A 25,841-nucleotide genomic window follows, 5' to 3' on the forward strand; every position below is an offset into this window, starting at 1 on the left:
GCAGAAAGCAAGCTGGCAGAAAGCTGTTGGCTGGGGACCAATTTCCAGCACATCACAGCTGCAGCCGGAGAAGTTGGAGCCACCTGGCATGGGTGGCAGGTCCATCCAGGCAGGAACTGGGGAGTTTTGCCATGAGGCTGTCACTGACTATGGGGAGAAGAGAGAGGCTCTGGGGCAGCCCAGGGCCAGCCTCGCCTCCCACGGGGCATTTGCCTGCGGTCTCTTGGGTTTGCAACTCATGCAGGAGGAGACACAGAGCCTATGTGTGCTTCTGGTGCTGGATTTGGAGTGACCTGTGTTGTAACCACCAGCAAAATGATGCCCCAAGCACTTTGGCTCAGGTTCGTAATGGCCGGGGCTGGGCCCCAGCAAGCTGCTATAGCCGCTTTACAAAGAGCCTTTCCCCTCTGGGAAGGACAGCCCTGTCCTGCTTGTCACTCACTTTCCCTCTGAGGTCTGCTAAAGAGCATTTCCATGGCTCCCTCATAGGAATGTTTCACATCCAGCAAAACTGCTGCATGGAGGAGTGTTCTGAGGACAGGGCGAAACGGAGCTGGTGTGTCTGGAAAGGGACTTGGGACAGTGTCTGGGAGGTGAAGCTGCAGATGAAGGCAGGGAGAAGAGCAACTAAACCAAAGGAGTATTATTAGAGTGAAAGACCATGCCGAGCCTGGCGGTTCGAAGCCATGAGGCACCACCTGTAGAGCTCTCTACTGGCCATAAATGTCTCCTTGCGGAGTGTGGGTATCAACTACTGGAAGTAGCCTAGAGGGAGATTCTGCCTTGATAAGAAATTGCTCTCAGGTTACTCTTGATAAGCTTAAAGACCACTACAACACAGGCTGCAGAACTTCTCACATGCTTTCTCTCGCTGTGGCACTCAGTGGGAAGCACCAACAGGTCGTGCTTGCCCGCTCTAGGAGTCTGTGCGGTAGCTCCGGTGGCTGTCTCCTATTAGCTGCGTCTTCTCTGTTGCGTTAGTCGGCTGGAGTGCGATAGGAGTTTCTCCATCTAAATTGGGGAGGAAGACAAAAAATGTTATACTTTACGAATCCTTTACTTGCTACCAATGTCAGACTTCTTGTTAGCATCACAGCGCTTCATCCACTGTTGTGCCTGTGGTTAGCCTTGGCTTCACACGCAGCTATGTGTGTACTGAAGAGGCAGCAATGCCCACACTGGCTCCACAAATGCTCTTACTCATTGTCCATGTGTAATGGCAGATTTCGAGGTGACTATTGCAGTTGCTATTTAATTGGACATTAGCTGTACCTGGTGCTTTGCAGAGATTGCAAGATAAAGGGACCTGCCTGTTCCAATTGCAAGTGCTTGTTTCTGCAAATGTCTGAATATAATGAGTGCTGTTGTGAGTCAGCAAGCACTAACCTTGACAGTGTTTGAGAGAACGGGCCAGAAATGAGTCTGGAAGAAGGCAAAGTTAAGAGCAAAGAGAGAAGGGAGTTGAAAGGAAATAATTCATGAGCAGTAATTTACTTGAGAGGCAAGAAATCATACGTATCCTGAAAGCCACCAGTGAAATAAAAGTGTTAAATTGCATTTTGAAGTTTTATGTAGTATATTTACAATAGGATTTTGAGAATTACTGTTTTAATGTGTTTGTTGTAAAGTGGAGGAAAGTGAAGTCCTTACAGAGTTCCCTGATGGCTGTTGTGTTCCCTCTGATAATCAACAAGGTTTGGCTGCCCTTCTCCTGGGCCTTTTTCCAACCCATCATTTTTTGGGGAAGAGGAGAGGACTCAAGACTCAGAGACTGACTTTTAAAGTTTCAGCCCTCTCAGTGATCTGTTTTCATAAGAAAAATTTTGGACTATCTATATCTTGATATTAGCACAGCCTTCAGAGTAACCGAATGCAAATGATGCCTTTTTTTGCCAAATGACCGAATGTTCAGAAAAAAACCTCATCTGACATTTCCTCCTGTTTACATGACAGTTGATGGGATGAATCATTGGCAGAAGATGTAATGTACAGGAGTAACTTAACCCAGGGCAGGAATCTAACTGCGTGCCATACGGCTTCCCCTCAGTGGGGGTAGAACAACTTTGACTCTGTCAAGGTGAAAGGCAAGAATGATTAAATGCCAAGCAGCTTCTCTGTATGGGCAATTCCGTATTTAGACACAAGGTCAAAAACAGACATGTTTCGTAACTTCTAAAAGTCCATGAGTAATTAATACTTAGAGCTCAGCTCAGGCGCATATTTGTTTGGCAGTTCCAATCCATTTTTAAGTTGCTGTGTATGTTCTAGATTTCTGAGCAGCACTCCCTCCCACCCTCTGCTGCCTCCGAGTTGTTCATTTTATGGAAGATCTGCAGGGACTAGCAGTTCATTTTGCTGTGATAACCTGATGTGCAACAAGAGAATGGGACCCACTGCAAACAGGTTGCATTGTTTCCAGCTGATCCACAGACAGTACTGAGCTGACACCTTCCCCAACTATTTTGCTGCCCTCACCCTTCTAAGATTTTATATATATATATATATAAAAGTCAGAGTAGGGACCCATGGTATAATATGCTGTCCAAATATAGCCTGCTAATGGAGAGCTGTAGAATGGAGGTGCGGCAGAATTCACAGTTTAAACTGTTTTCCATAGATAGCTCTTGCTCGCTGTTCGCCTACATGGGTATCATATGGAGTGCGGAGGAGACAATGAAGTGCTAAAAACTTTGTGCTTCTGAGTTGGAAAAGTATTTTGTTACTCAGGTTTTTTTTCACTTTTTTTTTTCTTTCTTTTTCTTATTCTTTTCCTTTTTCCTTTTATTTCTTTTTTTCTTTTTTCCTTCCAGATCTCATTTTCTGTAAAATGAACATTGGTCTAGAAATGCCTTTCTATGTTCCTATGATGATAACTGAACAGGAGAGGAGAACAAACCTGCCAAACCGCTTGAGTGCATCATTACACCATAAAGTACCAAGGCAAGCCAAATTCCAGCGGCACCTCCTCAGGGACCACAAAAGTCAACAAAGGGTTCACTGTTGCCTTCAGTAGAAGCAAAATCCAGCAACCTGTACTGCATGTGTGAGTGAAAGTGATGAACCATTCACACGTCCATGCTGCAGACAAGAGAGTAATACGTCGTTCTGGCAGTGTATTTGCACAGGTACCCAGAACATCATGGCATGATACCACAGATCACCCTACTTTGATGTCACGTTTAATGTCACGTTTAATCTGAAACACTAAAAAAATCTTATGTTTAAAATGTAACCATCCAAATATAAGATTTCTTTTTTGGTCTTCCATTGTACATTAAGCCACAGTTCTTCTGTGGTACAAACCAATAGCCATGAGGAGAAATCCCTGTAACCTAAGTACAGGCCAGGTCTTGCAAACACCCGAGTTCCTTTAGTTCTGGTGGTAATGCTACCCATGGAAGTACAAGCTGTGAAAAGAACCTCCCCCAGCAAATATACAACTACCTGAGCACTGCAATCAGTCAAATATATTTGAATAAGACTTTCTTCTAGAGGAGTAGGCCATTTCACTAGAATTGAAGGCTTTGACATGATTGTGTTGATTTCAGTGACAACTGACTTTTCTTTTTCACTTTAAGGAATGGATCACTGAATTTTTTGCCTCACATATCTTTTTTTTTTTTTCCACTAACAAGTATGTTTTATGGTACGTTAATTTCAGGAATGACATCAGTTGTGAAATACTTTGATTTTGTTGCGGAGAAATGTGGGGGACCCTGAAAATTATTCCTGTCATGTCAACTCAAAAGTTGAAGTCTAAATCTCCACTCCTACAATATGCACGTTGCCTATTCTGCACAGTACGGCCAGCTTTGAGCAGCTCCCACTGAGCGCTGCAACAAGTGGTGGAGACTTCACTCTCAGAGTTTTTCAGCATCAGGAATGGTGATGGTTTATAGACGTTGCATTCCTCAGAAAAGCAACAAATTACTACAAAACCTTTGGATAAATTAAAGTACGGCCTTAGCTTGAGAATCTACTTTTTGACCTCAGTAAAATTTTCTGGCTAGCGATAATATAGATACCAGGGACAGCAGGAAGCAAAAAAAAATAATTACCAGGTAGAATGCTCAGTCTGTGGGCAAAAGGCATGCAAAGGATTTGGATTCTAATAGGATTTCCTCTTCCAAAACCAAATCTGCTGCTGGAGCCACAGTTTGTTTCTGAATTACCGACAGGAGCACTTATATTATTTCCATAAAGTAAGCCATGGACATTCATTTCTGTGGCCCAACATTTGAAAATATCTGGTGGAGAAGACCAACCTATGTCATTCTTGGTCAGCTGCATCTTTTTGGCCAGCATCCCTAAGGTCTGGGGGGTAGGGGGGGAAGAAGTGTCATTTGAGCTGGTTATCATTCATTTTTCTGAACACAGTGCTTAATACTTTCAGCTGCAGAAGAGATGCTCACAGTATCCTCTGTCATGAAGATTTTATTTTTATTCCTGATATGTTGTTGTCTTTTAATCTAATTTTAAAATATAGAGAGTTCTGCTCTACTGAAGCAGGCTGGTTTTGATTGACAGGGGAATTTAGCAAGACAAAAGAGAAGGGTAAGAAAGATAGAAATACCTAGTTTTCTCTGGGCCCTGCCTATATACTTAATACTGTATTGAATATACTTAAACCACATAATTCCATGTTCAATTAATTTTTCAGACTGGCACTTTGTTGAACTTTAAAAATTATTTTTTTTTTTTAAATTGGTATCTCAGTGAGACTTGGTGGGAATAAAGGGATGGGAAGGTGGCCTAAAATTACTGAATACCAATAAATACCACCTTTGCTGGAAGAAGGGAGAATTTTTTTTTCTGCCACTGTGGAATTTTGTGCTGGATTTTGAGAGAGAGCAAAATACCTGCCAAATTACAAAAGTTCCATCTTTATATTTTAAGCTTGGCTTTGGTGTCATATACCCAGAAATATCAAGACCCATTTTAGATTTGCACTGTCTGGGTGCCTAATGTTGTAGAGTATATTACATTTATTTCAATTAATGCATTGTGGTTATAAAGTTTTCACTAATAGCTTTTGTTGCTTTTGCAGAGACTGATCAAGTATGATCCATTTTTAAACTGACCATATTTACCTTGATACGCCTCTAGGCAAAACCAATTTTAAAACACCACCACATGTTGGCATATCAGTTATATAAATAGCACTTGTTTCAACTACTACAAGTGTTTTGTTACATATTTATGGAAGGGTAAATTTGTGTGAAAGTTAGGGGGAAAAAGATTCTTCCTGCTAAGGGAACATGACATTTGCAATCTGGCAGTGCTAATTTAAGCATAATAAATGTAAGAATATAACAGTGTAAGACTTTCCATAACAATGGAAAAGAAAAAGAGTGAGCTGACTGCTTAGGTCCTTCCTCATTAAAAACAAACAAACAAACAAAATCTGGATTGAAGCTTATATCAATTTCCAACTAAAAAGTGGCCTAGGTCCTACCCTAGGACAACTCTGCACCATTACAACAGGGCTCTGAAATATGTAACCCCACTGTTGGGAACTCTGAGTAGTTTCCTGAAGCCTTTTCTTGAATTGGTACAGTTGGCCCATCACAGTCAGTGATAAATTTTACATGAATAAAACCCAAATGGCAGCTTTTTCAGGCAAATTAGATGTGGCAAGCACCAGTCCAGGCAGACCCTGATCTATAAATTCAGGATCTAGAATATGAAGTAACGTGAGCATGGGTGCTAGAGGGTGAAAATCATCTCTTAAGACGAGCTCTGAGACTTCCAATATTTAAGTGTCTCTTAAGGGGTGCAGGAGATATTTAATTGTTAGAGCCATAAGTTTAGTTTTTCATTAGCACATAACTTGGCAAGTTCATCGGGTCATAGTGTTAGCTGGAATGAATTTGCACATCTTCCATCCATGTCTGGAAAGCAGCCTCAGCATTGTGAGCAGAACATCTGGCCTAAAGGCTCTAACGTTAGCTCTGAACAGCTTTGCCACACAGCCCCTAAAATACACACCTCTTTCCATGTCGTTCTTAATTTGCTCTTCCAAATCTTCTGGAGACACACAAAACTCCTGCTCTTCCCCTTCGGGCGCTTTGGGTTTGCACTTCCTGCAGCAGCAGTTGCAGCAGCAGCAGAGGCAGCAGCAGAGGTAGCATCCCGTCAGCAAGCCACAGACTGCAAACAGGCCCTGGGTGAAACACAGCGGGCAGAAAACACCATGAGCAATCACCTTCCTGAGGCTTGTGGCCGTGTCTTACAGCTGAAGGCAGATTGTCAAAGGCACCTTGTTCCCCAAGCGTTCGCAACGGGCACCCAAGGGGGTCCGTTCACTGGCCAGGTTCCCAAAAAAGGACCAGATCTTCCAAAGTCCTCCTTACCCACCAGCTCCTACTTGCCACTCAGTACCATGGCCACAAAGAGGACACTGACCAGCAGGCTTAACTTTTGAAAGTCTATCTTCAGCTGACGGCCCTCAGAGGAAACTTACAGGCAGTATGCAAAATCCCACCCACCTTAAAATGACTCATTTCCATCTCAAAAATGACTCATTTGCCCAAGATCGTTTTCACAAACACTTATTTACTGGCAGGTTCTTGTCGATAACAAAGCCAAGAGAAAAAGAAGCAAAGACATAGATGCATCCCACGTAACTTCAGGCACTGAAATAAGGTATCCAAATTAGGACTGCAGCCCCCATGGACTCCCCACATACTCAATGGGAAGTTAAAAGCCCTTCCAGAAGGTGATTCAGCCCCAGAAGGATTTGGGTTGCCCATTGGGGTTGTCTCTCTCTCCTCTGCGCAGCCTGTGCAGGAGCACACAGGTGATAACACCTAATTTAGACTCCTCGGGCTGTGGTTTCTTGATCTGGGGACTCAGGCAGCAAGAAGTTCCCACCTGCATCACCCTCTGCTCACTCCTGTCCCCATGGAACAAAGCAGGGAGTCTTCAGCAGCACCTGGGGCCAAGACCAGAGACCTCAGCCAGAAAACTTTAATTTTTCGAGCTTTTCTTCCTCCTGACCAGGCCACTGCCTGTGTTCACAGCACAGCTCCACAGTTATTTGCTTTGGGGGCTGCATGCTGCATTGCATAGTGGTGTAAGAGCAAAGGAGAGACAGTGATATTCCTGAAGTCAGTGCTGATACATGGAATGTGTATGTAAAGCCAGCCCAACTTTGTGGCCACTAGACATATATGCATTAGAGATCTAGCCAGACTTTAGCATTATGGTTACACAGTTTGTATTTTGCTCACTATTTGTTATATTCATAAGAAAACATGCTGCTGAAGAAGAAAGTAAGCACAAATGTCAGGATATTGTCAAACGTTGACAATGAAGCTATGCAAATAACCCTCAGTTATGTATGCATCTCTCAGGCAATGTTAGCAGGGGCAGAGTGGAGTATCTTTGAAGGTAGTAAGACTTTTTACATGCCTGATATTAATATAGGCATATATCAAGAGTGAGTGAGGTGCTTTTAAATGAAAATGACTCTGACTTTTCGTTTTAACATGTTTTACTTGCAATGGACACCCAAAACTGTTATAAATTCCGTAACCCCTAAAATAAGTTAAAACAGAATGAAAGCATAGAGAGGAAAAAATACTTTAATTCATTCATGATACCTTAACTGTTTCAAGATTTCTTGTGTTATATTATCATAGTTGGTAAATCAACAATCAGTTTGTTGATATTATCAATAAACTGATTCCCTCTATCATGAAGACAGTTGATTGTATCAATAAACTGTCTTCATAATAGAGGGAGAGTTTTTGGTTTTTTGCTAAAACAGTTAAACAACCAACCACTGTGCCTGCCAGTAGAGAAGCAGTTAAAGTTCCCATTACCTATGTCAGTATGTTCCCAGTTTAATATGCCTGCTAAGAAGTCTGGCACTCCAAAAAAAAGAAAGCATTTTGCACTTTGCATTTCTCCTTTCATTTGAATTTCCTTACTTCTAATGATACACCTCCTCACAGTTATCAGATTTTCTCCGTATGAGTGTGATAGGAAAGAGGATTTACCAGGAATGTTCATAGTTGAAGAGGAAGATAACAAGCAAAAGCTGCGGTCCCTACTGTCTTCTATCATAATAGAGGACATTAGGGGTTCAGACATCATCTGCAGATGACATCTCAGGCTCAGATAGTGTTACAATGGCCAATACAGAAGTCCGAAACTGACCTAGCATTTGTGCTTGAGTTTAAAAGATGTGAGGAATAGTGAACTCAGCTTGCAAAAAACACTTGGTGGCTTGTTTATGCTTTGGAGGTGGCAAGATTTTGAGCTGTGGATGGGATAGAGAGACCACCTCAAATGAGTCTACATGTATATTTTGGATTTTTTTGCACAGAATTCTTAAATAACAGGAAGCAGTGATTACTCTTGCTGAGATATTCAGTATATCTCGTTTCACCTCCAGGACTGAACTCCCTTGAAACAATCCACACATATATCCTTTACCTGTTAGGGGCTTACTAGCTTCTCTCTGTACTCTCCACTGCTCTCCTTATGAGTCAAAGCCACAGTGGTTATTTCTGTTCCTGATTTTCAAACCACAGAGGACTTTATACTTGATAAAATATATTTATACTGTTAAAAAAGTCAGTACTGCTGCTCTCTCAGCTCTGAGGCAATGCTTCCCACCATCTGAACACTGACAAAGAGGCTGAAGAAGAGGGTGGACAGCAAAGAAATGAGGGAATGATCCAGCAGGAGAAGACAATATCTGTGGTGAGGAGTCTAACCCATATCACAGTCAGCTCCAGGCAGGTGCTGGCCGGCAGCCTCCCGCCTGCTTCTGAGGGTGCAGCTGCACCTTTGCAAGTGCCATTTGAGCACCAGTATTTTATTCGTTAGTTCTGTTCACTGTTCTGCACTTGAGCAGATTCCATCTCATCCTGATTCAGCAGACAAATTACAGCTTCTCAGACCCACGGAAGTGCCCAAGTGACTTCCCAGTCTGGAAGAGGACTATGGGGCAGTGAAGCACTGGCCTGATCTATGCTGAACACAGGAGTCCACGTTCCATGGTTCTTGGATCAAAGCTGTCACAGTGTGCTTACTTCACACAGTACAGATCATTTTCATATGTATTCCAGCAAAGTCTTCACTTTGCTGTGCTTCTGTTGCTGGAAATAGTTGGGAACAGCATGGATTTTGCACATTTGTGTATCTATCAGTTTGTTAAATTTCTGTAACATTTCAATATTTGCAGAAACGCTCAAATTTGGCATGTGCAAACATCAGAGGACACCAGTGACGTAAGAGAGCACATGAACACAACTCCTTCATAACTAGAACAGCCCATGATGTGTTTTTCCTTGACCAATATGCCAGATTTTGATGCATCATTCTTTTTGTTCCATGCTCTCTTTCTCCACTCCACCCTTCTCACCTTTACTTCCACTTCCTTTCTCTCACCCCCTCACCAGGGCACATATATGATGCCATAATCACAGAGAGATACGTATTATTATTGCTTACTTATGCTATGTGCTATATATAGCAAAGAACACAGCTAAATTTGGACTGTAATAGCTTATTAACTGGTTGTCACATAAGTGTGACTACTCGTTTTTGAACAATGAGTCATTTTTATTTAGTCGTTACTGAAAAGAAAGTCAAAATTAACCTGGAGCACTAGATTCAAATCTAATTAATGTCTGAAACTGTTACAAAACATGCACTCTATTTAACTGTTTACCAAGTTAAGAAGAAAAAGAAAACACTCTATACTAGCACTGTTCTGAGCTAATGCTATTAATACATTCTGCCACTGTTGATTTTCCAGATAATGTTGTTGTTTCATTAAGCTTCTAGTAGCAGCGTAGATGCAGATCCTACTATTTATTAAACCTGTATAGAGATCATGTATTTCAGGGGGGTTCCCTGTTTATGCAGTTGTCGGTGTGCTTTTTAACACTTGATTTCCAACAGAAAATAACAGCTTACCTTTGCCCACCAGCTTGAGAGCATGAAGTAGGTGTTAACATTTTCCTCACCAAACTGTTCTGCCACATACAGCCCTAATGATCCATACTTGTCATATATGTTTCGCTTGGACAGATCAGTCAGTGTTGCATGAGCATTGTTGATCTCTTTAAACTTTTCTGCAGCCTCTGGGTTGTCCGGATTCTTATCAGGATGATATTTCAGAGCCAGTTTTCTTAAACACACACACACAAAAAAAGAAAAAAGAAAAAAAAGAAAAAAATTATCTGCACATGTGTGCATGTATACAGATATTTACAAAACACCACAAAATATTTTAGTAGAGATCTAATCATTCTGAACACCATGTTCAGCCTTCTTTTTTCAGGCTCTGGTGTTCACAGAGGACTTGGTGGAAGGAAAACAAGACAAAGTGACTGAACATGAAAGTTTTGGTGAAAAAGGTATTCCTATTCCACTGAGTGTGAACTTTGTGTATTGACACCAGGTCAGATACCATGTTAAAGTAGACAGTGATACATGCTGAAAGCACAGATTGCAGCATAATAATAAATCACACGCATTTGTTTCATACTGGTTGCCAACTGATTTGCATCATTTAGCAGGCTTCAACAAAGATAAAGATTTTTTAAAGATTGTTTGAAAACATGATCACATTGCTTATCTCATCAACATTATATTCTTTATAGCCAAGGAAATTCCTTATTTGATTATCTATCAATAGTAGTCATATTAAAATTTTGTAAACAGTGTCTGCATTTGCAGAAACCCAGACAGTGATGATGGAAAACTCACTGAGGAGTTGCAATAGAAAGCAAGTGTCACTCTGCAGCTCAAGGTGGAAAAGTATCATGAGTTAGCCCATTCCAAGTGCCTGTCTTTGGGCCTAATTCCTCACTGATGCACTTCTGAGACAGTCCTTAAAGTAGTGGAAGTCGATTGCCTGCTGTTTTGGGGTTGTTTATGCTAGTGGAAAGCCTTTGCTAGGACAGGGCTCAGTACTGCCCTTTTCCCCTGACCCCAGCACCACGGCACCTGAGGACACGTACAACTTGAGAGGAACAGCGTGTGACTCACAGACAGCACTGGGGAACCACAGCCTGGAAAAGAGAAGATTCGCTTCCAACCATTTTGAAGCATGAGCAGTGTGAGTTCACATGTACTTGCAAAACAAGCATAGACACAAGTGTATCTTTTCGAAAATCTCCACTCCCGTTGAAGAGAACTGGCAATAAGATTTTTTCAGGACGTTTATTTAATGACTAGTGCTGACCTCTAGTGGCATCAAAAGTGATTTGATGACGTTTTAAATTCTGGGATCTTCACTTCAGTCAAGCTATGTTGCATTTTGTAAACATTCTCTCCAAGTGTTTCAGGAGCTAGCCATGACTGCTACGCCAAAAAAATATTATTTGTGATGTGAAGGCAGTGTGCCCGCACTTCTAACAACTTTGTCCTCAGAGTAGGGTCTTGCTTGACTTCCCACTTAAGTCCCAGTGAAGGTTATTTTCCCAGTGAAACGTAACTGCTTTGCTCCTGATGACAGTTTATGCCTTGGAGACGTCCTGACAATACCAAGACTGATATGAGTCTGGGAACAGCCTCTGCCAATGATCTCTTCAGTTCTGTACATTGAACCCAATTCATCTTCTCATAGATAATAAATAACTTCTTAAACATGTCTCAAATAGCATGAAGGGGTTCACTTCTACTCATATTTAATATACTGTGCCTGTGGTACCTTAAACATAATAAAAGATGAAATAGGAGAACTGGAAAAACAAGCTACGTCTTGCATGACTAATGACATTATGTGCCATCCAAGTATTTTAGTAGCTTATGCAATCTATCACTTTTCTTAGCTAAAAACAAACCCCAGCAATTAGGGAGGTGTTACTTTCAAAACCCATGTGTGGTTGCAGCCATTGGACAATCAATTGTCTGCCTTTCTTTTCCCACAAACCCAAAGACTTCTTCTACCCTCTCCATATCCCCCAAAATCTCATAAAAAAAAAAAAAAAAAAAGAATTTGAAGAATATGTAGACTTGGAAAGGTGAAAAACATTAGTTTCACACTCACTTAGTGCTTTCTTAGAATACTATTAGTAATACTTACAACACAGTGCAGTTAACAAAAGATGTGTTATTTTCATTTTGAGAAAAAAAGTTTTAGCTGGAAATAGCACATTGACAAAACAACTCAATGCACACAAAGATGACATATAATACCTGGAGATGATTTAGTAATGGGGAAGAGATTTATATACTGATAGGTCAATTAATATGAGTGAGACAAAGGACCTCATGAGGTTCAAGCCCAGAAATTATAAAAGTGAGGACAACAACTATGTGGCATAAGATGAAGTATCAGTTATATAGAAGCTTCTCTGTGTGTCCCTGTAAAAGTTATATTCCTAGTAATATGATAACTGTGGTTCATTTTGATTGCAGAAAAATAAACCAAAAACCAGTGAGTGAAGAGGAGTTTGTTGGTTACTTCCCACACAAAATACATGGATTTATGTTCATTCAGATTTTTCTCATTATGAGTGGCTTTCACTTTCACCACCTTGAGAGCAAGAATCACTGCAGCCCCTCACAGCAGCAAGCAATATGGGAAACATTTGGGAGAGAAAAGTGTCAACAGGCAGACAAAGAGCCATGCCACAAGATGGATGGGGCACTAATGGAAATTAAGTCAGAAAAATATGCTCAGCACCTCTGACAGCAGGAGTCTTAGGATGAGAGGTGAGATCAACCTGGACTGCTGCAGGGGTGGGTCTGATGAGGGAACACATAGGTGTAGGGAGCAACATTTTGGAGAAGGGAAAGTAAGTTCTATAAGGTGAGATATATCTGTGCAATAGCGCATCAAAGGGTGTACAGTGCTGCCCTATGATTCCTTCGATAGCTCAGCTGGTAGAGCGGAGGACTGTAGGCTCCCTTGCACGGCCATCCTTAGGTCGCTGGTTCAACTCCGGCTCGAAGGAGTGCCCTTTTGCCTGGGGACACACCTGCCTGCACCTCTGCCTTTTGGCCCTGCCCGGCTGTCTCCGTTCAAGGGCTGCACAGCCTGCAGCTCTTCACATATGCTGGGAAAGATGACCAGCCAAAGCAGTTTTGGGTGAAGCCTGGGCAGGGGATGGTGTTCCTGAGCCCTGGGGTTTGGGAGGGGTCACCTCCATCAGGAAAGCAAGTGGGTGAGAGAGGGTATGAGAAGGAGGCAGATGGAAGGCCCAGGGTTTGGGTGCAGGGCAGCCTGGGTCAGGAGTGGATTCCTGGGAGGGGAGAGGACCTGAGGCAGAGGCCATGGGCTGGGGAATTAGCTCAAGTGGTAGAGCGCTCGCTTAGCATGTGAGAGGCAGCGGGATCGATGCCCGCATTCTCCAGTGCTTTTCATTCCCCCTGCCTGGACACAATGTCCTTTGCCACAGGCCATGTTTCTTGGGGGCCGTGGGAGCTTGTGCTGCATCCAGACAGCAAAGAGTAGGAGAATATCCAGGGCAGTACAAAGTGGAGCACAGATAGATTAACAGGGACCATATCTTCCTCCTCTTTCCTGGATCGATATCAAATGTCATCTTCGGTAATGTGTCCAGTTCTGAGCCCCCACCCCCCATAAAGGAAAGACATCTATGAAATGGAGCAACCTCACGGGTGGACCACCAAGAAGCTCAGGGAATGGAGGGATTTCTATATGAGGATGGGCTGAGGACGCTGAGAATGTTCAGCTGGAAGAAAGAGAGGATCAGAGGGTTTAGGCAACCTTCCAGCTCATAGAAGTAGGTTACAGAGGAGAGGAAAGGCTGTCCATTTCAGGTGCTTGACCAGAGGGCAATAGACAGCCCAGTGAAATTGGCTCAAGAAAAGAGTGAGCAGGATATAAAAGGGTGAGCTCTTTTTGGGCCTGAGGACATAAAGCTGTAGAAGAGGAGGTCCAAGGAGCCAGTGGAGGTTTTATGATTGTTGGTCTGCAGGATTTGGTTTCCTAAAGGATTGAACAAGATGGTGTGATGTTGGAGCTGAGGCTGTTGGATGCAGGACATTGGAGTAGAGGCATCATCCTGTAATGTGTATGGAGAAGCATTGGAAGAGTGTGTGATGGGTGAGGTGCTGGGCAGAGCCCCATGATTCCTTCGATAGCTCAGCTGGTAGAGCGGAGGACTGTAGGCTCCCTTGCACGGCCATCCTTAGGTCGCTGGTTCAACTCCGGCTCGAAGGAGTGCCCTTTTGCCTGGGGACACACCTGCCCGCACCTCTGCCTTTTGGCCCTGCCCAGCTGCCTCCATTCAAGGGCTGCCCAGCCTGCAGCTCTTGCCTGTGCTTGGGAACATGACCAGCCAAGGCAGTTTTGGGTGAAGCCTGGGCAAGGGATGGTGCTCCTGAGCCCTGGGGTTTGGGAGGGGTCACCTCCATCAGGAAAGCAAGTGAGTGGAGATGGGTGAGAGGGGGTATGAGAAGGAGGCAGATGGGAGGCCCAGGGTTTGGGTGTAGGGCAGCCTGGGTCAAGGCTGGGTGCCTGGAGGCGGAGAGGACCTGAGGCAGAGGCCATGGGCTGGGGAATTAGCTCAAGTGGTAGAGCGCTCGCTTAGCATGTGAGAGGCAGCGGGATCGATGCCCGCATTCTCCAATGCTTTTCATTCCCCTTCCCTGGACACAATGTCCTTTGCCACAGGTCATGTCTTCTGGGGGCTGCAGGAGCTCATTCTGCATCTGGACAGCAAAGAGTGGCAAAAAATCCAGCAATGTACAGGAGGAGTACAGACAGTTTAACAGAGGACCTTATTTTTACTGTCTTTGCTGTACAGGCATCAAATGTCATCTTGAGTAATGTGTCCAATTTTGAGCACTATCATAGAGGAAAGATATAAGTGAAACAGAACCACTTCAGTTGGGGGCCATGAAGAAGCTTAGAGAATGGAGGGCTTTCCATGTGGAGGTGGGCTGAGGACAGTGGGAATGTTCAGCCAGGAGAAAGAGAGGATCAGAAGGCTCATACATGACTTTCCAGCTTGTAGGCATAGGTTATGGACTAAAGGAAAGGCTGTAAATTTGGTACTTGAGCAAAGGGTGAAAGACCACCCAGTGAAATTGGTTGAACAAAAAAGTCAGCAGGATGCTGCTCGCCAACGTAGGGAGGAAATTTGTGTGGCCTAAGCTCTATCAGAATTGCAGCTGGACAGTACTTTGAAGGGCAATAAAAAGGGGTTTTTTAAATATGTTAATGGCAAAAGACAAACTAGAAATAACATTGGCCCATAATTTGGTGAGCATGGTCACCTTATAAATAGGGACATAAACAAAGCCAAGATGTTTGGTTTTTTTGCTTTGGTCTTCAACACCGGAGATGTACTTGGGTGCTCCTGTAGCCCTGGGCTAGAGAACCATGGCTGCGAGAATAATAACCTCCCCATCTATCTGGAACTTGTACAGTATTTGCTACTCCAGCTACATCCCTACAAGTCGATGGGGCCAGATGAGATTCATCCAAGGGTACTTAAAGAGCTGGCTGATGTCATAACGAGACCTCTGTCTGTGATTTTTCAATGCTCTTGGGAATCTGGAGAGGTATCAGATAACTGAAAGCTGGCAAACATTGTCCCAATCTACAAAAACAGCAACATGGATGAGCCCAGCAACTACAGGCCTGTCAGCCTCACTTCCGTTCCTGGCAGAATCATGGAGAAGTTTGTTCATGGAGTTATCAAAAAACGTCTGAATGACATCACAGACATTGGTCCCAGGCAGCACAGGTTCGTGAGAGGAAAGTCTTGCTTAACAAACTTGATTTCATTCTACAACAAGGTTACTCACGTAGCTGACCAAGGGAAGCCTATTAATGTGATCTTTTTGGATTTCAGTAAATCCTTTGATACTGACTCTCACAGTGACCTCCTGGACAAGATGTCCAGCATACAGCTGCATAAACACACAATGCAGTGGGTGGGCAACTGGCTGACAGGCCGAGCTCAAAGAGTTCTAGTAAACGGGGTTATGTTGGGCTGGTGACCAGTCACTAGTGGGGTTCCACAGGGATGCATCTTAGGGCCAGTGGTCTTCAATGTCTTCATAAATGACTTAGACTCAGGACTTGAGGGATTGCTTAGTAAGTTTGCTGATGACACAAAATTGGGGGGAACTGTTGTCCGTCTCGAGGGCAGAGAGGACCTGCAGAAAGACCTGAACAAATTGGAGAACTGGGCAATCACCAACGACATGAAGTTCAACAGGGGTAAGTGTCAGATTTTGGACAAGGGACACAGCAACCCTGGCTGTACATACAGCCTGGGGGACGAGATACTAGAGAGCAGCTCTGTGGAGAGGAACCTGGGGGTTCTGGTCAACAGCAAGTTGAGCATGAGCCAACAGTGTGCCCTGGCAGCCAAGGGGGCAACCGTGTCCTGGGTGCATTAAGCTCAGCATTGCCAGCCAGGCAAGGGAGGTGATTGTCCTGCTCTGCTCTGCACTGGTGCGGCCTCACCTGGAGCACTGAGTGCAGTTCTGGGAGCTGCAGGATAAAAAAGATATAAAGCTACTTGAGAGTGTCCGGAAGAGGGCTACAAAGTTGGTGAAGGGTTTGGAGGGGAAGACATATGAGAGGCAGTTAAAGTCATTTGGATTGTTCAGCCTGGAGAAGAGGAGACTAAGGGGAGACCTCATCGTAGTCTACAGCTTCCTCACAAGGGGAGAAGGGGCAGGTGCTGATCTCTTCTCTCTGGCAACAAATGACAGAACTCGAGGGAATGTCAGAGAGATGAGCCAGGGGAGGTTTAGGTTGGACATTAGGAAAAGATTCTTCCCCCAGAGGGTGCTGGAGCACTGGAACAGGCTCCCCAGGGAGGTGTCGTGGCCCCAAGCCTGACGGCGTTCAAAAAGAGACTGGACAATGCCCTCAGACACATGGTGTGAACTCTGGGGCTGTCATATGCAGGGACAGGAGTTAGATTCGATGATCCTTGTGGGTCCCTTCCAACTCAGGACATTCTATGATTCTATGATATGCACAAGCTCTTTCTGGGCCTGAGAAATCCCTAGCTGTAGAAGACGAGATTCAATGAGCCTGGGGAGTTTTTATGATTGTTAGCCTGCATGATTCAGTGGGGCAAAGACTTGAACAAGGTGGCGTGATGTAGAAGCTGAGGCTGTTGGAAGCAAGATGTTGGAGTAGAGGTGTCATGCTGCGCTGTGCATGGAGAAGCATTGCATGAGTGTGTGATGGGTGAGGTGCTGGGCAGAGCCCCACGATTCCTTCGATAGCTCAGCTGGTAGAGCGGAGGACTGTAGGCTCCCTTGCACGGCCATCCTTAGGTCGCTGGTTCAACTCCGGCTCGAAGGAGTGCCCTTTTGCCTGGGGACACACCTGCCTGCAACTCTGTCTTTTGGCCCAGCCCAGCTGGCTCCATTCAAGGACTGCCCAGCCTGCAGCTCTTCACATATGCTGGGGACCATGACCAGCCAAGGCAGTTTTGGGTGAAGCCTGGGCAAGGGATGGTGTTCCTGAGCCCTGAGGTTTGGGAGGAGTCACCTCCATCAGGAAAGAGAATAGGGGTGTGAGATGGAAGCGAACACGAGGCCCAGGGTTTGGGTGCAGGGCAGCCTGTGTTGGGCTGGGTGCCTGGGAGGGGAGAGGACCTGAGGCAGAGGCCATGGGCTGGGGAATTAGCTCAAGTGGTAGAGCGCTCGCTTAGCATGTGAGAGGCAGCGGGATCGATGCCCGCATTCTCCAACGCTTTTCATTCCCCTTCCCATGACATGGGACACTGTGCCAAAGTCTCTGTGTCCTCTGGGAGTTGTGGGGAGATCACGGTGTGACCAGACTTTACAGAGAAGGATGACTTGCAGGGCTCTATCAAGAGCAGGAAGGTCAGTTAAACAGAGAAATTGATTTTCTCCATCGTTGCTCACAAATGGCAAATGTGATCCCAATACTGTGTCCAGCTTTGAGATGGCCAGTCCAGGGAAGATATCAATGAAATGAAGCAACTTCAGTGGAGGGCCAGAGAAAAGCAAAGGGGATGGAGGGATTACTATTTGAGGATGGGATGAGGGCGCTGGGAATGTTCAGCCCGGAGGAAGAGAGGATCAGAAGGCTTATGCATGACCTTCCAGCTTGTAGGAGTAGGTTATGGAGTAGAGGAAAGGCTGTCAATTTGGCACTTGACCAGAAGGTAAAAGACAGTCCCACAATCCTGGATCAAGATTCATTTTTGGTGGGATATGGGATTGATTTTTTGGGGTCTGAGGAGGGTCCAGGTGTAGATTTTTGGTCTGTGTGATTCTGTGTGCTGAAGGGTTGAGCAAGGTCATGTGATGCTGAAGCGAAGGTTGTTGTAAGCAGGATGTTGGATTAGCAGCATCATGTTGTGCTGTGCATGGAGAAGCATTGCATGAGTGCGTGATGGGTGAGGTGCTGGGCAGAGTCCCATGATTCCTTCGATAGCTCAGCTGGTAGAGCGGAGGACTGTAGGCTCCCTTGCACGGCCATCCTTAGGTCGCTGGTTCAACTCCGGCTCGAAGGAGTGCCCTTTTGCCTGGGGACACACCTGCTCGCACCTCTGCCTTTTGGCCCAGCCCGGCTGCCTCCATTCAAGGGCTGCCCAGCCTGCAGCTCTTGCCTGTGCTTGGGACCATGACCAGCCAAGGCAGTTTTGGGTGAAGCCTGGGCAGGGAATGGTGTTCCTGAGCCCTGAGGTTTGGGAGGAGTCACCTCCATCAGGAAAGAGAATAGGGGTGTGAGATGGAAGCGGACACGAGGCCCAGGGTTTGGGTGCAGGGCAGCCTGTGTTGGGCTGAGTGCCTGGGAGGGGAGAGGACCTGAGGCAGAGGCCATGGGCTGGGGAATTAGCTCAAGTGGTAGAGCGCTCGCTTAGCATGTGAGAGGCAGCGGGATTGATGCCCGCATTCTCCAATGCTTTTCATTCCCCTTCCCTGGACACAGGGCACTTTGCCAGGAGGGTGCTCTGTCCTCTGAGAATTGTGTTCTCATGGTGTTCTCAGGCTTTACAGAGAAGAGTGACTTCCAAAGCTCTATCAAAGGTGGCATAGGAACTATAACATAGGTATTAATTTTCTCCATCTTTGCTCAAAAGATGGTAAATATAATCTCAAATTCTGTGTTCAGCTTTGAGCTGGCCTGTACAGGGAAGACATTAATGAAATGGAGCAACTTCAATGGAGGGTCACCAAGAAACAAAGGGAATTGAGTGAATTCCTTGTGAGGATGAGCTGAGGAGTCTGAGGATGTTCAGCTGGGAGAAAGAGAGGACCAGAATTCCTATGCATGACCTTCCAGCTCATTGGAGTAGGATAAAGAGTAGAGGGAAGTCTGGTGCTTGACTAGAGGGCAAAAGACAGCCCAGTGAAATTGGCTCAGAAAAAGTGTCAGCAGCATATGGGTGAGCTCTTCTTGGGCCTAGGGGAGACTGCAGCTATAGATAAGGAGGTCCAAGGAGCTAGTGGAGTTTTTCTGGTTGTTAGTCTGCATGTGTGGCAGTTGCACTTCCCCCTGAGATGTGGAGCCTTCAATGGGGCTGTTGATGGCTCTTTTAGTACCTTTTGTGCCCCACTGTGCCTGTCCCCCTACACACACCTAGGGTGGTACCAAGATGCTGACAGTCACATCCTCCCCTACCCCAGGACAGGGTGACTTCACCTCCACCAGCTGGTGGGGCAGGAGGGATGGGACCCTTGGTCAATTGACAGGGTCGTTAACAAAGGTGGTGCCCGGAGTAGGTGCAAAACTTGTGGACTATGTTGTAATACCTACAACCAGATCTGACCAAGGTATAAAACAGGGCCCTCACCAAAGTCTCCCTTTGGAGTGGCCTTCTCAGAGCAGTGGGTGTGTGAACTGGAGCCCTCTGCTTAGACTGGGATGCTGTCTAAGGAGACTTCCCAGGATTGAGAGCACCTCACCTTCTTGTTTGGGTGAGTGATAATTTACTGGATGTATTCTTGAATGAATCCTTGTCTAACCCAGGCAAGTGATTATTTCTTGTGGGTACCATGGACTGAAAGGCCTCTGGTTTTGTTTCTTGTGAGTATACGCATGCACGCTGTGCATCCTCATTATTCTTACGTTGTCGTACCCCAATAATCTCCTCAAATGATATCTGAACCTGTATTTTATGTCATCAGAGTGCTGACTAATTGTATAAACACTGTTTCTAGTTGCTTTATTGCCTACACTTTTCTGGCTAGAAGAAAGTCCATTTTGGAGCTTGTTGTCCTCCTAAAATTGACTTTTGGGGTGCCTCCGTGACAGCAAGATTCGGTGGGCTAAGGTGTTGAGCAAGATGCTGTGATGTTGGAGTGAAGGCTATGGGAAGCAGGATGTTGCAGTAGAGGCATCATGCTGTGCTGTGCAGGGAAGAGTGCAGGATGAGTGCATGATGGGTGAGATGCTGGGCAGATCCCCATGATTCCTTCGATAGCTCAGCTGGTAGAGCGGAGGACTGTAGGTTCCCTTGCACAGCCATCCTTAGGTCGCTGGTTCAACTCCGGCTCGAAGGAGTGCCCTTTTGCCTGGGACACACCTGCCTGCACCTCTGCCTTTTGGCCCAGCCTGGTTGGCTCCATTCAAGGACTGCCCAGCCTGCAGCTCTTCACATATGCTGGGGACCATGACCAGCCAAGGCAGTTTTGGGGGAAGCCTGGGCAGGGGATGGTGCTCCTGAGCTCTGCGGTTTGGGGAAAGCAAGTAGGTGGGGGTGGGTGAGAAGGTGGATGCAGATGGGAGGCCCAGGCTTTGGGTGCAGGGCAGCCTGAGTCAGGAGTGGGTTCCTGGGAGGGGAGAGGACCTGAGGCAGAGGCCATGGGCTGGGGAATTAGCTCAAGTGGTAGAGCGCTCGCTTAGCATGTGAGAGGCAGCGGGATCAATGCCCGCATTCTCCAATGCTTTTCATTCCCCTTCCCTGGACATGGGACACTGTGCCAAAGTTTCTGTGTCCTCTGGGAGTTGTGGGGAGATTATGGTGTGCCCAGGTTTACAGAGAAGGCCAAATTACAGGGCTCTATCTAGAGCAGGAAGGTCAGTTAAACAGAGAAATTGATTTTCTCCATCCTTGCTCACAAACAGTAAATGTCATCTCGAGTACTGCGTTCAGCTTTGAGCTGGCCAGTCCAGGGAAGATGTCAATGAAATGAAGCAACTTCAGTAGAGGACCACTGAGAAGCAAAGGGGATGAAGGTATTTCCATGTGAGGATGGGAATGTTCAGCCAGGAGGAAGAGAGGATCAGAAGGCTTACGCATGACCTTCCAGCTTGTAGGAGTAAGTTATGGAGTAGGAGAAAGGCTGTCAATTTGATGCTTGAGCAGAGGAAAAAGACAGCCCTGTGAACTTGCATCAAGTTTTGGCAGGATATGGGTAAGCTCTTTTGGGGCCTGAAGAGAGACCAGCTGTACAAGAGAAGCTCTGAGGAGCTCTAAGGGACTAGTCGATCTTTTCTGTTTGTTGGTCTGCAGGATTTGTTTTCCTAAAGGACTGAACAAGATGGTGTGATGTTGGAGCTGAGGCTGTTAGAAGGAAGATACTGGAGTAGAGGCATCATACTGTACTGTGCATGGAGAAGCATTGCATGAGTGCGTGATGGGTGAGGTGCTGGGCAGAGCCCCATGATTCCTTCGATAGCTCAGCTGGTAGAGCGGAGGACTGTAGGTTCCCTTGCACGGCCATCCTTAGGTCGCTGGTTCAACTCCGGCTCGAAGGAGTGCCCTTTTGCCTGGGGACACACCTGCCCGCACCTCTGCCTTTTGGCCCTGCCCGGCTGGCTCCATTCAAGGGCTGCACACCCTCCAGCTCTCTAACCGTGCTTGGGACCATGACCAGCCAAGGCAGTTTTGAGGGAAGCCTGGGCAGGGGATGGTGCTCCTGAGCCCTGGAGTTTGGGGAAAACGAGTGGGTGGAGATGAGGGAGAAGGTGGATGCAGATGGGAGGCCCAGGCTTTGGGTGCAGGGCAGCCTGGGTCAGGTCTGGGTGCCTGGGTGGGGAGAGGACCTGAGGCAGAGGCCATGGGCTGGGGAATTAGCTCAAGTGGTAGAGCGCTCGCTTAGCATGTGAGAGGCAGCGGGATCGATGCCCGCATTCTCCAACGCTTTTCATTCACCTTGCTTGGACACAATGTCCTTTGCCAGTGTACCAAGTTCATCATTGGTCCAGCAAGGGAGGATATTCAGGGCTATATCAGGTATTGGCATAACCATAGATAAGCCTTCATCCCTCTTTATTTGGCAGTCATTAAAAGGCATTCAGTGAACTCCACTCATTTTCTAAACGAATTTGAAGTCATTAATGTGTACTCTCACAGAGATGTTGATGTAATTCTTTTTTTCTGAGTAGGCTTATCAAACTGGAGCTTCTCAAACTCTAAAGAAAATGTAAGAAGTGTGGTATATCTCTGCATTTTCTTCAGTCAGAGTGGAAAACAGAACACAAAGTTCAATTTATGTTATTATGCCAAAACGTTTCTAAAGATTACTTTTGTAGGGTATTGAACATAAACAGATCTTCTTTGAATTCGGCTGATTAGAAGCCTGTTAGCTTTAGTCCTTGATAAATTAGACTGTGCCAAGCTCGAAATAAAAGCACAGAGAGGTACCTCTGTCATGTTTATTAAAAAGTAAATTTTGCCCTCGGCTGTGTTAGTATGATTAATACTGACTTAATTAATAATGGCAGAGAACTCAGAATCAGGTATTGCTGGTTTTATACCTTGTACTAGAGAATACCAGTTCAGCAGCAGATTTTTGGATTAGCATAAATTAAAAGATAATTAAAAGAAATCTATGAGACTGACTCATCATTTTACCTTGCAAATATTTACAGCTACTCCATTAAAAGTGAATCCCTCTGACAGTTCCACTTTAGTCAGAAGCAGCCTTTTTTTTGCTATAATTACTAATAAAGATGGATAAAGCACCACTGTCAGTTTTACCATAGATCACTGTGTAAATCATCCTTCTTCATGTTCAGCATTAAATATACTTAATTCTATTCTACATTCTTCCATGACAACTCACTCTTTTGGGGATTAAATAAAGCCTCCTTTTCATAATTTTAAATGTAAAAGCAACAGGAAAACATGAGATTTGATATAGAAGATGGTTTCTGCAGCCAAGCTATACTACAGGGACACAGAAGGTGCAAGTCATGAGTGAATTTGATACTGTAGTAAGTTTATCCCCCAGTGGTATTATTATGCAAGTCAACAGAATCAGGAGATGTCAATAGTTTTTCTTCTATTGTGTGAAGAGTTTGAGCCTTCACTACTTCTCCCACCTCCCTTGAATATACGCCTTTAGGAACAGAAAGCAGGAGAGATACAACTTGTTCAAAAACACAGAGGACAGAGTCTCAACAAAGTTCAGACTAAACAATGATGCAAGTAGATTTATTTCATAACTTCTTTTTTAGTTCAAATATATTCTTGCCTTTGAGAGGAATAGCAAGCTAGGTTAAAGTTTGACTGGTAATACATTGCAACCAGCAACACCCAAAATGATGCTGTAATAAAAGCTTTACTATATTTATTAAAGCTGCAAGTGCATGCCTGACTTATTTCAATGTCAAGAACATCTACTTCACTCACGACATTTAAATTTCTTTCTTTTTTAATAGCAGTAGAACAGACTTAAGAGTAAAATGACCCATAAAATCTTCTAGTCTTATTTCTGGGTCTTGTTACATTTCAATAATAAAATACTTTTCACCAGTTTGATAACTTTTGTTTGAGCAAAACTTATTTTAAAATCCTCTCTTCATTTTCAATAGAGAACCTACAGTTTCCTGTGCCAGTGTGTTTTGATGGTTGGTTGTGCTTACTGTGAAAACCAGGTACCTCTTTTTCAGCTCAAACTGCTTTTAGATTTGAAGCACTGCTTTTAGTTATACCTGCCTTCATAAAGTGAAGAACCCTATCACACCTACCATTTTTTCTCCTTCAAAGATATTTCACATTGCAAGAAAATAATCTATTTGGTTTCTTCTTTATCTCAGGATAAACTGATTGAATGCCTTATGTCTCTTACTCTAGTTCTCGAATCGTTATTATAGAACTTTTCTGCATTGGTTGTACTCTTCAACATACCTCAGGAAAACATGTTAACACAAGAACTGGGTGCATTATCCAAAGGCCACGCTTCGCAAGCAGAGTTTGCCTTATTTTATCTTAACAGTCTGACCTCTCATTTAGCTACATTAAAACATTTTAGAGGAAGCATACAGATTGCCTGTGGGATGAAATTAATAGATTTACTTTGTATCATCTCTGTTTCTTTTCAGGCTCACACTGAAAAACAGTAACAATGAGTGTCCACAATGCAGGTAACTCAAAAGGTTTTACCACGGAAATATTGTTAGACACACAGGCATTTTGTAGGCATGTTGCAAAGCACATTTTACATACCTGTAGGACTTCTTAATCTCATCATGTGTTGCTCCCTTCTCTAGGGCCAGGATTTCATATAATGCTTCTCCTGAAGTTGACAAAGCACGTTGCCTTTGTTCAGCCATGTTAGCACTGCATTTCCAAAGCTGTTAGTGTAGAACAGAATTTAAAACAGCAGGACTGAAAGTATATATGAAAAGTATCTCTTATTGTTCATTTTAATAGATTTTAATCAGGTAGTAAAAGGTTAAAAATACATTAAATCGAAACTAGAATAAAATTTTCTCTAAACGATCCTCCATCCCTTAAAACATTTTAAAATTACTTGAGAAAAATGGAAATACAAAAAAAAAAAAAAAAGAACATAAGTTCTTGTCTTAGATATCACTGTTTATATTAAAGGCTTGATGCTGCTCTCACTGAAATTAATGGCTAAATTTCCTACAGCATTAGTGCCTGTGCATAGTATTTCCACTTGGTTCTATTTCTGTTTGTTTACACTATCTTTCCTAAGTCTTAAAAAAATAATTCCGCTATTTGTTAAGGCTATCATCTTCTTGAAGTGGGGAATAACCTGATGCAACATAGCAGTGAATTTTTGCTTTCTCAGCACAAGGGCACAGATTCAGCCTAACCAATTTTAATTACTCAACTAATCACTAAGTTGAGTGATTAATTTTGAAGCTTAGGCTCCTTATATTGTCAACAAACAGAGATACCTACTCAGAGGAAACTGATCAAGCACTTTCCCCCTATTATCTCTATAGTGTGCTCAGGATGTCCACATTCCCAACACATGTGCAGGTAGGATGAATCTGGACCTAGGCAACGAGACTAGATATTAAGAATTGACCTCAGTATTATAAAAGTAACCTTTTATTGCAAACTTATGCATGGGAAATACTGATGTCGTTCAGGGTCCTATCTTATTTGAGATACAAGACTTTGGGTTAAATTTATGAGCTTGTGATAAATTTAACAAGGTGCCCTTACAGTATAGTGCAAAATAAAGGCTAAGCACAGGCTGACAGATTTAATCCACTTCAGATCTTTTATTCCTTCTTTCATCATAGAGGCAAAGCAGACAAACAACTGACTCTCCACTGAGTGGCTTTGGTACCTCCTTACAGTTCATAGTTCGTTCTTCTGGATTTGAAGAACCAAACATGAAGAAACTCATACAAATCATAATTTAAACCACCAGGTATAGATACCTATCATTCATAACAGAAAGCTGCAGATCTTTGATGGCAGACTGGCCTCAACAAAACTCTCAGCACAACTTCTTTATTTCTTTGTATGTTGCACCCTTCTCCAAACGTTGAGAGGCGATCACAGAAAAAGCCTAAAAGTGAGCTGGAATCTCAGCCATAAGAAACATTTCTGAGAATGTGTTTTTTTAAGTAAGATGACCCACTCTGCTAATTCACTCTTCTCGTTGCTGAGCTAGAAACACTATCTGGCCATTATTCATATATTATTCACTAGGCCACATTTTGGTTCAGAACTAGCCATGTAACA

General features: G+C 44.3%; 1 protein-coding gene across 1 annotated transcript; it reads right to left on the reverse strand.

Moving 5' to 3' along the window:
• Nucleotides 1-916: 916 nt before the first annotated feature.
• DNAJC5B (DnaJ heat shock protein family (Hsp40) member C5 beta) lies at nucleotides 917-24,991 on the reverse strand (the record flags this gene model as incomplete). The annotated part of the gene is made up of 4 exons (XM_080339840.1): nucleotides 24,339-24,991; nucleotides 9,934-10,147; nucleotides 5,989-6,163; nucleotides 917-1,011 (listed from the first exon to the last, which is right to left on the reverse strand). The coding sequence occupies exons 1-4, from the start codon at nucleotides 24,443-24,445 to the stop codon at nucleotides 917-919; spliced, it is 591 nt and encodes a 196-aa protein (XP_080195966.1). The 5' UTR covers nucleotides 24,446-24,991.
• Between the last annotated feature and the right edge of the window lie 850 nt (nucleotides 24,992-25,841).

The sequence above is a fragment of the Nesoenas mayeri genome (genome assembly GCF_963082525.1).
Source record: "Nesoenas mayeri genome assembly, chromosome: 2".
In the NCBI taxonomy this organism is placed as follows: domain Eukaryota; kingdom Metazoa; phylum Chordata; class Aves; order Columbiformes; family Columbidae; genus Nesoenas; species Nesoenas mayeri.